This window comes from Agelaius phoeniceus, chromosome Z, assembly GCF_051311805.1.
Source record: "Agelaius phoeniceus isolate bAgePho1 chromosome Z, bAgePho1.hap1, whole genome shotgun sequence".
Classification (NCBI taxonomy): Eukaryota; Metazoa; Chordata; class Aves; order Passeriformes; family Icteridae; genus Agelaius; species Agelaius phoeniceus.
This window is the reverse complement of record NC_135303.1, coordinates 20445517-20458214: the sequence shown is the minus strand read 5'-3', so window position 1 is coordinate 20458214 and position 12698 is coordinate 20445517. Positions and strand designations below refer to the sequence as shown.

General features: G+C 36.2%; 1 protein-coding gene across 2 annotated transcripts in view; it reads right to left on the bottom strand.

The window, feature by feature from the left end:
* The window catches only part of CHD1 (chromodomain helicase DNA binding protein 1), a 55546-nt gene that overhangs the window by 19897 nt on the left and 22951 nt on the right, over positions 1-12698 (bottom strand). For both annotated transcript variants that reach the window (XM_077171144.1, XM_054652264.2), the window contains exons 6-18: positions 12204-12353; positions 11624-11898; positions 8994-9219; positions 8021-8121; positions 7596-7774; positions 6445-6572; positions 5663-5879; positions 4987-5076; positions 3948-4138; positions 2695-2883; positions 2210-2372; positions 1651-1803; positions 1091-1162 (exon numbers count right to left, since the gene is read on the bottom strand). In XM_077171144.1, coding sequence (XP_077027259.1) covers positions 1091-1162; positions 1651-1803; positions 2210-2372; positions 2695-2883; positions 3948-4138; positions 4987-5076; positions 5663-5879; positions 6445-6572; positions 7596-7774; positions 8021-8121; positions 8994-9219; positions 11624-11898; positions 12204-12353 — 2134 coding nt within the window. The remainder of the gene's footprint in view (positions 1-1090; positions 1163-1650; positions 1804-2209; positions 2373-2694; positions 2884-3947; positions 4139-4986; positions 5077-5662; positions 5880-6444; positions 6573-7595; positions 7775-8020; positions 8122-8993; positions 9220-11623; positions 11899-12203; positions 12354-12698) is intronic.

Genomic DNA, 12698 nt, shown 5'->3' with positions numbered 1-12698 from the left:
GCAGGTTAAAAAACCCCAACCAAACCAAATTTTCAGTACAGTTACAGGAAGCAGCAACCATTACAATAAGGAAAGAGTCCTGAGAATTATGTTAAAGATTTTCAGGTAGCCTGTAGCTCAGTAACACAAAAACTCTACAAAAGCCACCCAAACATATTATGAAATTTTAGGAAATAATAAATAAAACTGAGAGCATTCTTCTTCTTGCTGCACAAATGCAGAGTTTGCCTCAATTTTAGAAATGCATAAATTCTTCTTCATCTCAAAAAATATATAGTGTTACTGCTAACATTTCAGAAAATGTCAACAATGTCTACGAAAGAAATTTGAAAGAGAGTTAGCTTTTGTACTTAACATGGAGTTTGGTCCTTCTCCCTACACAAAGCAGAAACAAGCTCAGCAGCAACTAAGAAATGCTGTCTTCAAATACAAATTAAACTAAACCAAAATCAATGACCAACCAACCTCCTCTCCCTCAAATCTGAGAGTGTAGGACAAAAGATTTAAACCAATCCAACAGTATGGAATGACATGCCTAACAGGAGTGCTAAATAAGGTACAAATATTCCAGTTCAGAATCTAAAGAACCGTGACAGATGCCTGTGTACTCACAGGTTGCTCACAAAGAATTGCTAGAAATCAGTACTTTACTATTTCTTCCATGGCATGTAACGGGTGTCAACAAATGAAGACAACAGGAATCGTATTTGAAACAAGTAAAATATGATTGGTTTGTGCAAGGATATATGAAGTTAGTTCTCCCCATTGCCAAAGGACTTCTGGATACTAACTGCTTAAGTTCAGTACTTTTGTAAATATTACTAATTTCTACAGAGGAACGCTGTAGAGGAAAGCTGGGGTTAAAATTTTGCAGCATTTATAGAGCAATCGGCTACCACTTTCCTAATTTATGTGTTATCTACTTAACATCTTAAAAAAATATTACATAAACCTTATACTCTAGGCAGTAGCAATGAATTTCCAACCTAATTGATATATTCCTCACTTTTTTCTTCTCTCCTTTTTTGTGCAATGTCTTTTGGTACTTGGGAAAAAATAAGACAGACTCCCCAGGGAAAAAAAACTTTACCTCTGATCCTTCTGCATTAAAATGATCCAGTGCTTGTTTCCTCAATTCCCCTTTTATTGATCCATCGAGTCTCTAGAGAGATTGAGAACTACAGTTAAAAAGTAATTTTATATTGTACTCAACATCAGAGCAATTTCAATTGCCAGCTGCCAAACTATTACGTGAAGGGGAAAAAAAGTAAATAAACAGCTCACATAATTTTTAATTCATCTGTTTCACTTCCAAAATAACATTCATCATAGAGCCAGTCCCCTCCTGGAAAAAGAAGACATTTTCATCCTTTTTTTTTTAATCAAAGGGGTAAAGGCTACATAATCACAAACAAAGCTAAAAGGGACTGCTGGAAGTCATCTTGTCTAAATCCCCTACTCAGGCTGGGACAGCTAAAGCATGCTGCCCAAGGTCATGTCCAAGTAGCTTTTGTACCTCAACAAGAAACAGAAATTTCATAACCTCTGGAAAACCTGTTCCAGTGCTTTGACACCCACACAGTAAAGAAAAAAAAAAATTAATATTCAAGATCAAAGCTTCTTAGCTGTTATTATTAGCAAGTTTCTTACCTGAAATGGAAATTGACGATATTTCAGATATTCTGCCAGGATGTCCAGCATCCTTACCATCTGTGAAAAAATCAGGACTCTGTTGCCACGTTCTCGCAGACGAATCAGTAGCTTGTCAAGAAGGATTAGCTTCCCACTGCTACGTATTAAATGCTACAAAAACCAAGAAACACACATTGCAAAATAAATTAATCTCAACACTAATACACATGGGGGTAAGTTGGACATTCATCTGAGGTTTGCCTTTCTTTCTATTACTGTGGGCAGAAAAATAAAAGGTATTTATGACATTCCTGAAGAATTTTACAATTTAAAATACCATACAATAGTATATAATTAAATCTGGGCATATTTATTTACTCAATTCTCTGTCAATTATTCAATTCCAATTAAGAATAAAAAAATACTCCAATGTAAAAACACAGGATGCGCATTTAATGGAAAACCTGTTTTTCCTTAGTATACTTCAGTAAGAAGTAATGAACTGCCAAGAAACTATAAAATTCTGTGAAAACTACAGATGTAAAATCTCTTTTTTTTAATTAAAAAGTGACACTACCTGTAAGGCCTCCTGTTTATTATAGAATTCATTATCATCTGGTGGTTTAATGAGGTAGCAATGGTTGCAACACTTCTTGAGTTCCATCATGATGTTCAAAAAGCCTGAGGTACTGCCTTTTGAACCTTTGCTAAGGGCTTTATAATTCCTGGTTAAAATCCACCTATGAATAAATGTACAATAAAATGTACAATATTAGTAACTTCTAACCATATGTGGAAGTAAGACAGATGTCGCTGTCAAAATATGAACAAGCTAAAGATTAAAAGCATCTCCCAAAAGAGTATATCAATATGCTGAATAAAAGAAACTACATATATAGACATTAGACCAATGCAATTCCTGAGCCCTTGCTTCACAGGATTTTATTGCTGTGAAACTCTATCAAAGCCCCAACTTCCATACAGTATACAAATCACTGTAATTCAGTAAATTGTACATAGACATAACCACTGAAACAGATTATACAAAGAGACAGTGCATACTTGTAGTATTGCTTTTGCAATGCACTCATTTCCATTCTCAGAATTTGCTCAACTTTAGCAGGTAAGGACTTTTCTACATCTTTTTTAACTCTTCTCAGCAGAAATGGTTCAAGTTCTTTGTGAAGACTTGCATAACCACACTCTCTCCCTTTGCCATGCTCCTCTTCAAAATCTTCCCATGAAGAAAACCTTCAACATAAAAAAGTGTAAGCACAAAATAATGACATATTGTGAACACCCCGATGAAGCAAAATTCAGGAAGAAAGGTAACACAGGCACAGAACATATACCACAAAAACACATATACATTCAGATTTCTTCCCCACTCCCTTCTGTTTCATCCCATTTCTGAATTTTCACCTCCCAAGAAATCCCAGATACTGTGCCTGTAAATAGAAGAATGGAATTTTCCAAAAATGTCTACAGAATGAAAACTTCTGATTCCACAATGGAAATGCAATGTTTCACTGCAAGGACACTTGTCTAGATGGCTGCAGAAAAGTCCATTATTATATTTTATCAAGACAGCATAAAAAACCAGCTCCATGTCCAGAGGGTGTGCAAGAGAATAAGAATAGACTTAAAATATGTCTTGCAGCTTGTATGGTCTAGCTAATGTGTAGCTATTGTCGGTACTAATAGACTTGGAGAATGGAGTTTATGATCAAACAAATGAATAATGGCTACCCAACCTCAGTGGCTTTGCTTGTACTGTCCTGTATAATCCATAGCTCAATTTAAACAGAGCTGTGGTGCTTGGGATTTACAAGATGTCTCACAGGAACATGTGCTTTCACACACGACCTCTAGTTTACCTTAGGTTTAAACAAGTCAGTACACAATCAAGTCAATGCAATAAGTTTACTGTATTCAAAACACATGGGAAAATCAGCTATCTGATTAAATTACAGTATTTTTTGCTTCTTGACACAAATTTGTTTTCATCAATAGTATTACCATATGAAAAATTTCATTCTTCTTCCCCCAGAGCAAATCTATATGGTTTTTCTCTTAGGTGAAGATGAAGCCTTTTCCCCAGGTTCTGACCCATACATCAATCCATCATTTTTGCACACTGCTAAAATGGGAAAAGGTGACATCTGCTACCAGCATTACTTGCCTAAAGCAGCATCAAAAGATACTTTATGTAGGATATTTAAGCTATCTTTCAGTATAATTCCCTATTTCTACCGATTCTCACACATCACTACACTACTTCACAATAAAAAACTTAACAAAAAAATCTTTCTTACTTTTCTGGCATGATGAAGTGGAGTAAAGACCAAAGCTCTTTGAGAGAGTTTTGCAGAGGTGTTCCGGTAATAAGAAGACGATGGTTAGACTTAAAGTCTATTAAAGTTTTGTACAGAAGAGAGTCATCATTTTTTAAACGATGAGCTTCATCAACTCCTATGAATGCCCAATTCAGACCACCAAGGAATGACTTGAAAAGGAAATGGAGATGGGGAAAAACATTATTGAAATCAACAAATTACATTATTTTCCACATAATATAAACAAGCTATCAACCCAATTACTTCTTGGTTTATTTCAATAAAATAACAGCTATATGTTTTTAGTACTAATTATGGCTTTTACATTTTCAGGTTCAATGAAAAGCTGTGAAGTCATCCTAAGAAAACATAAATTCAATCTCTTATTTAAAAAAATGCCCAGAACTCTGACCCACATTTTTTTACATGGCAGGAAAAAAAATCGTTATTGACTTCTTCCCATACAAACAATGAAGTAAACAAAGTCAAGTGTTTCTTGAATAACTGTATCAATTTCCACATACTGTTAGAAGTATTAACAATAAATCTGCGTGCTATCACTTCAGAGACAGTATTAATACATGTGCACATACATATGCAGAATATCACAGATAAATAATTTGGGATTTCCTAGTTTTGTATCAAATTTGGGATTAAGGTTCTGTTAGGTTCTGCTTCAGTTCCTTGATAGTGGTCTGCAAAGAAGCAGAGGAAGAAGCTGAGAGGAGATCATTACAGCAATGACACTCTCAAGCATACTGAAGAAAATTAAGTGTTACCCACCTCATAAAATGGGAAAAGGCTGAAAGCCTCACCACATGTATGTAAAATCCAGAAGTGCTTAAAATAAGAAGATTCCCAAGAAACAAAAACCAAAACCCCAAAATACACACTGTTGTAGCACAACTATCAGACTCTCCATGAATTTAATGGGCCATAAATCAAATATATGCAAGTCTAAACAGAATTATTCTATACTGGGGAAATTATTTTTGCCTCCCCCAAGAAGGGCAATTACCTTATCCTTTAGCAAAATTTCATATGTTGTTAAGAGTATGTTAAATTTCAATCGTTTGGTCTGTGGATGCATCCATTCATGAGTTCTTATCTACAAAAAGAAACAAGTCAACTATGCTGACTGGAATCAACTGAAATACTACAACAATGTAGATATTTACTAGCATAAAACAATATAATAAGGGAACAGAAGGACAACACGCACATATATTAGTATATATATACATTTTATACATAAATAACTACACATGCATATGCGCGCTATATATATATACATACACACACATACACATTTATAACAGACACGAACTTTTTACTTTAATGGGTAAGATTAATAACATTAACAAACCAACAACCTTTCAAGAAAGTAAGATCATGACTGGCTTTCTTATATACTTATTTTCACTATATCCACCTAAATAATCATATGGGAGAAGATAACTGGTTTTCAAATGCAAAATTCTTAATTCTGTCCACTATTAAGTAGAAAGGAAACTTCTCACACACATTTACATGAGATCAAAATCCAAGTCTTCAATTCACATTTTAAAGACATAGGGCTTCAGCAAATATTTCCTCAGTCCCAACCAAAAAAATTTGAGATATTCAGATGATAAAAATATTAAGTATGTCTTGTTTACGAAAAAGACTTTCCAATGACAAGGAAAAATACTCACCATATTTCTACTAGTTATATCTCCTAAGTAAACTACAGCATTCATCTGAGGAGCCCAGGTTTGAATCTCTCTTTGCCAAGACGTCAAGGTAGAAAGTGGCACAACCAACAAGAATGGCCCATACAATTGATGTTCGTGAAACAGATAGTTCAGAAAAGAAATTGTTTGTATGGTTTTACCTAGACCCATTTCATCTGCGAGAATACAGCTATTCCCTCTAAAACAAAAAGAAGAAAAAAAAAGGAAACAAAACTATTTAGGGGATGTGTGGAGATCGGGAAGGTTTGGATTAAAAGAAATCATTATCTTTTGAATATAAAATCCAATCATAACAGTTTTCAAGATTTTACTACTACACATTTTGAAGACATTTATTTACATTGTTTTTCCATCCAAAGATTTCCAATCCCTCCTACCCCCCTGAATTAACTAAAAGGTTTCAAGTAGTTCTCCTGAGTCTAATTTTTAAATTTTAACAGTAATATTGACATTCCATAAGTGTTTGTTCTCATATTACTGTTTTAGGTCTGTTGGTTGTTTTAAAACCATTACTTATTCCATTGAAACTAAAACCAAAGTAATGACACATCTTAGCTGCTTTTTGTTGACAATGGCCATAAAATTATAATTTTGCTACTCAGAGCAAAACCAGTCCCTTCAGATGTCTCTTTTGAGCTTACAATATGAAAGTTTCCAACTTTAAAAAAAACAACCCAACAGAAAAAAACATTTCAATATGTTACAAATGCTTTAAATTTACAAACAAAATTGAGAGTCCTTACTTGCACCATGAGTGAGCAAGCCAATTCAACCCATTTAACTGATAATCTCTTAACTCTAAACTTTCGTGTCCTCCAATGTAAGATGGTTGTTTTTTTAGTGCAACAAATCGTGGCCTTTGTTTTAGAACCTGTGAAAAGCAAATTGATCATCGGTCAATGATTGAACTGTAACTGAAATTACCAAAAGATCTTCCTATAGAAAAAGTAACAGGAGGTATTTACTAGTTCATCAACTCTAGTTTTTATCTACCAATGTAAGCCAGGCCATATAAAAACACCAAGTAATTAGCAAATTGAAACTAGTTTGATTGCCAACCTAAATGTCACAACATGAATGACATTAACTCACTCAAAGTTTTCTTTTAAAATAAACTACAATACTAAACAAATCCATTTCTGAATGCTAGTAAAAATGCAGGGGACTGGCATCTACAAAACCTGTTCTCAGTAGTGCTACTGTCCAGACATCCTACTATACATCATTATTGGTATTCTGAAAAAAACTTTCAAAAAAACTTATAATGTGCATTTGATATGTAGATTAAAAAAAATCACATTTTTACTATTGCAACTGATGTGGTAGCTTGAACTTGGCCAGGAGCCAAGCCGCCACCCAACTGCTTACTCACTTACCACCCTAGAGGGACAAGAGAGAGAAATGAAAATGTAAAAAGTGAGAAAAAAATTGTGGGTCAAAATAAGGAGTCTACAGGGTGAAGGAAAAACACCCACCCAATCGAAACAAAAAACACATAGAAAAAAATCCCACAAGGAACAGAATGAGTCACACATCAATTCACCAGCAAACTGATGACCAACAAATCTCCAGGCAACAGGCAGCCCCTGCTCGGCCCACCTAATTTATTGCTGAGTAAGTCATTAAACAGCACCAAGCACCCCTTTGGTCAGCAGGTGGTTCAGCTGTTACTGGTGTACACCCGCCTAACCTGCTCATGGTGGGGAATGAGTACACAGGATACAGAGAAGGCACTGTGCAAGCACTGTTCAGTAACAGCCAGTATGTGTTACCAAAACCATTTAGGTCACAAAAATAAACCACAGACTGCAGAGGCTGCTATGAAGAAAATCAGCCCTATCCTAGTCAGACCCAGTACAGCTGATTATAAATCCATTGCAAGTTACCTACTCACCTTGCAATCTTTAAAGGGAGTGGTCTTGGATTGATTTCTGCTGAAGTACTCATCAATGCGTGCCTGAAACTTTTTGGCAATGAGAGCTCCATCTTCCCAGCTACATTCAGAATAAGGCAGACCCTGCCACTTACAATAGTAGTCTGGATAACCAGCAGCTGATTTCTGATTTGAATGAGCTGCAAAAATGCATCAGAATTCTGATCAGCATTTTACTTCTGTACTGTATGGAAACATTCATTGTACATAGTAACAGAAGCTAGACCCATACAGACAGCCTGACAGCTCTTCTCTTTACCTGAAGTTTTGTTTTGGATTATAATTTTGTGGTATCAATATTTTACATTTCTTAACTAATAATACAAGAGCATTGAGAACATACAGAATCCCTCACATTGATTTCTGTCCACAAGTTTGTAACATACCAATTATTCTTTCCACTATCTGGTATTGTTTATGTAGATCATCTGTAAGCTCCTGCTGGCAGTTGTAATATTCCACATCTTCTGGAGAAGCGTTTTTCAGCCTGGAGCAGGAATTAATTCACAACACTTATTACACCATATACTTCTAAAACTAAGAAAATTCAGCAACTCTACAGATCTGAATGTAATCACCCCACGAATCTTGCCTGGAAAGTTTTTTTTAAGGAACAACTTGAAAATCCCTACTACAAAACGGCTGCGTCTGGCCTAAGTGCCTCACCATTAATGACTGAAAATACTTATCGCTGAAAATTAGTATTCTCCATTAGTTGCTTGACTAGTGCAACTGATAACTGTAGTAGCTATCCCTCCAAATAAGCAGAACACTTTAGAGGTGATTTTCATGGAATAGTATTCAGGGTGGCTCATTCTGTAAGAATCCATCTAATGATTAGTTGCTAAAAATCCCACCAGCATTCACTGATTATATTAAACATACTAATAAAACTGGACACCAAAGAGATGACTCTAAAATGCATGTATTTCTTCATGGTTTTTATTCTCAAGCTTCAACCTCAGGTTTCAGCAAAGAAAACTGAATTCTGCAAAGTCACCTGAAATGGCTAATGCACCAAAAAAAATTGATCCTTGAAGCAATTCTTGAAGAACTCCAATCAAAGTATAATGGAAAAATTACCAAAAACTACAATTTATTATTCATTTTTAAATACTACCCATCTTGTTAAAACTCCATTGATACCATACAGACACATACACACATGCGTGCACACATATACCAGATTCAGAGAATTATGTTACTGGAACATGTTAAAGGGGCTTTGGCTTTCAAAGTTTTTGTCTTCCCAAAAAGACAAAAACCTGTTACCTTCTCAAAACCAGATAACAGGTCTCAGAAACACAATAGAATACCTACAGTGTTTCAAAATAAGTATAATTAAAAAAATGTATTCACCATCGTTTTGTTTCCTGATCCTTTTTCTTGTAATTGTCCAGTTTCTTCATTCCTTTAACATTTTGTTGCTTCAGTGTTTCCTCAGTTTCCCAAGTGTTGTGGATGTGTGACCAACCTTTCCATTTAATAAGATACTGTACTTCTGCCGGCTCCTTTGATTTTTCAAACCCAGCATTTGGATCACCATCGGCCTCAACTGCATATATTGTGGTTGCAGCACCTGTGGCTAAGAAAGAAACCACATCATATGCCTTGAGTAAGTGTGCATTGTCATAAGTTAACCAGTTAAAATGTAGCAAAGTAATTGGTGATAATTTTAGATGAGCATATAGTTGACCAGTGTCTACTGGACTCATGTCATTACTATTATTTGAAAGATTATGATGTAGATATATTAAGACATGCACAAGTAGTCAAGAGAATAAAAGAGCAACCAACATTTCTACACCGCAATATCTTATCTTTCCTCATGAAAATTTTATTTGTATTCCTGGTTTTTAAAGTAGTCACTAGGGAATGCTCCACACTAACAATGCTTGTCATCTTCTGTTACACTAGTCTTATCTCTGAGCATAAAAAAGACATCTGATGTTATGTCTGATCAGCCTCAAGACATGAAAAACCTACTAACAGGGACACTATAAATCTCCTTCTTCCTAAACAAGTTTGTTGCTTGTCCTGCCTCTGTTATCTTATGAGGTAAAAATTATAAAGTACAGATTAAGCACAGACTGTACTGTAGCTGCAGCACACTAGCAGCAGGTAACAGGCTCATTTTGGTGAGGACAGGGTACAGAATCACAGAATATTTCTGAGCTGGGAGGGACCCACAAGGACCATGGAGTCCAACTCTTCAGCTTGTATAGGGATCAAACCCTAACCCTGGCATTATTACCATCCAGATCTAACCAAGTGAGCTTATCTCAGTGGTGTTGATAAGGAACTGAGACCAGCAAGCTGCTGGGGCAGATAAACTCTGCCCAGAAAGGTAATGCCAAAAAAGCAGCAACATCATCTGTGCAGGAAGAATAAAAGAAGCTTTGTTCCTAAGTCTTTGACTACAGCAGTAACACCATACACTGGAGCAGGATATGGGATAGCACAGGAGAGAGAATTTGAGAGAAGAATACTAGTTCTGACAAGGGTCAATCATTTAAGACAGTACGTATAACTAATGGAGAAAGGTAGCCCTGCAGTGCAAGGGGCTCAGCATTTGGGTGGGGTTTTTTCATGTGTTTGTTTAGATATTTAAGAGTAGTAAGGGAGAACTGGTTACTTGGGACAAGGAGCAGGCTGAGATACACGACAACTGCTTTGCCTCAGTCTTTACTAGGCAAGTGACTAAACCATACCAGAGAAAGCAAAGGCAGGGAGGGAATGAGAGAAGGAGGAATCACCCACTCCAGGAAAAGATCAGGTTTGAGACCAATTAAGGAAACAAAGTTTCAAGTCCATGGGACCAGATAAGATACATCTACAGGTCCCGAGGGAACTGGCAGACGAAATAGCTAAGCCACAACCATAATCTTTGAGGTCATGGTGGTCCAGGGAAGTTCATACTAACTGGAAAAGGAGAAATATAAACTTCATTTTCGAAAAAGAGAAAAAAGGAAGACCCCAGGCTCTGGGGTCCCCACTGTAACAATGATATGGGCTTTCTGGAGTACATCCAGAGGAGGCCACCAACACGGCAAAGTGGGCTGGAATAGCTATGGTATGAAAACAGGCTGACAGTTGAGGTTGTTATGCCAGGAGAAGAGAAGCCTCTGGGGAGACCTTGCAGCACCTTCTAGTACCTAAAGGAGGCTATAAGAAGGCTGGAGAGGGACTTTAGACAAGGGCACATAGTAGTAGGACAAGAGGTAATGACTTTAAACTGAAGGAGACTTAGATTAGGTATTTGGAAGAATTCTTTGCTAAGAGGGGGGTGAGGCACCATAACTGGTTGCCTGGCTACACCCAGAGAAGCTGTAACCCAGGAAGTAAGTGTTCAAGACCAGGCTGGATGCGTCTTTGACCAAACTGGTGTAGTGAAACGTATACTTGCCAATGGCAGAGGAGTTGGAATTAGCTGATCTTTAAGGTCCCTTCCAACCAAAACCATTCTGTGGTTAAAATCAATATGATTTTAACTTGCAAACTCAAATACAAAGCAGAATTCTAGATACCATTGTAATTTTAGATGCATTTTTTGTAGCCATTCCACCCATTGTTCTGTATTTGTACTGCAGTACCTGAAATCAATATTTCAGTGGTTTAGCCTTACCAACACTGTCTTTCAATGTTCCAACTACTAGTCAGCTCTCCCATGTAGTCTGCTTTCTCCACATACATAACTTGCACTGATCAAGACCACTGAACTGTACAAACAGTGTCATAACAACATGGTGTGCATTCATGCAATACAGAGTTATCTTCCACCTGATTTTTATATTCTACTCAGGTATGCAATTTTCCTGTATTCTACAATACTTAGAAAGGAACAGAGGCATTCTTACGAATATAAAAGGTGCAACAGTATGACTTCTTTGTAACTTTAAAACGATTGCTTTTTAACCTATAGATGAGAATATGCGTTGAAGTTGCACCATGATCTTAACAAGGATTTTAAAAACACTTAAAAAATATACCTCCTTTACGGCCAACTCGACTATCCATAAATTTCTCTATAGTTTCAAATTCATCTTCTTCAGGTTGTGGAACATCTTCTCCACAAACTTCTAGTAAATCATCAGAATCTGTCTTGGTTTCTTCCGCTTCCTTGTAACTAATGTTGACGGTTGCCTGACGACGAGATCCCCTCTTATCATAATCATCATCATCCTCCTCCTCATCATCATCCTCTGAAGAATCAAGTTGCCTCTTTTTTGGTCCTGCATTCTTTTTCCCACTTTTTGGCTTAATTCTTCAAGACAATAATGTATGACACAACAATGATGTTTCAATGGAGGCAACAATTAATTTTCTGCATTGTTTTCTGAATACAAGTATTTAATGAATGTTCAATTACTCTCCTTTCATTTAAAACACAAAGGAAAAGGCAGTCACTAGAAAGCATTAATATATTATCATATTATGTATATTAAAAAACCCCCTTTTTTTTTCATCAGTAAGTACTACCATTTTCAGTTGCATGCATAGTAGTAGTAAATACTCAATTGCTTTTTAGAAATAGTTTAGAATAGAGCATTCAAATGCCCAACTTCTTACCTGGTTTGAGGTTTACGGCTTTTGACCTTGTTTTTTGGCTCATAGTCAGATTCACTCTCCTCACAGCTGCTTTTCTCCCTGTCTTCCTCCGATTCAGAATCTGAACCTGTTCCCGACATTGACCCTGATCCTGACATTTGCCAGTCTTCACTGTACATGATGAAAGACAAAACAGTAATTTCATATTGTTGCATTTTTTAGAACAGTTATTCGCCCATGAGGGACCTGCTGTTATTTCAAGATCCTTCACAGAAATAAAAATCTTGTAACAGTTATTTCAATTGATGAGACAGAAATTTGTCCTCAGTGAATACTAGGTAAGTTAAAAAATGTCCAATGGCATGAAAGGGATTTGGACTAAGAGGTAGATTTAAAATCTAAAATAACAACAAAAGTCTGGATTTCTATATAAATTTCAGCATGAAGAAATGAGTTAATGTGACATTAAGAAAACAAGTCTACCTGGTAAGATACATATTCATCAGAAGTTAGATG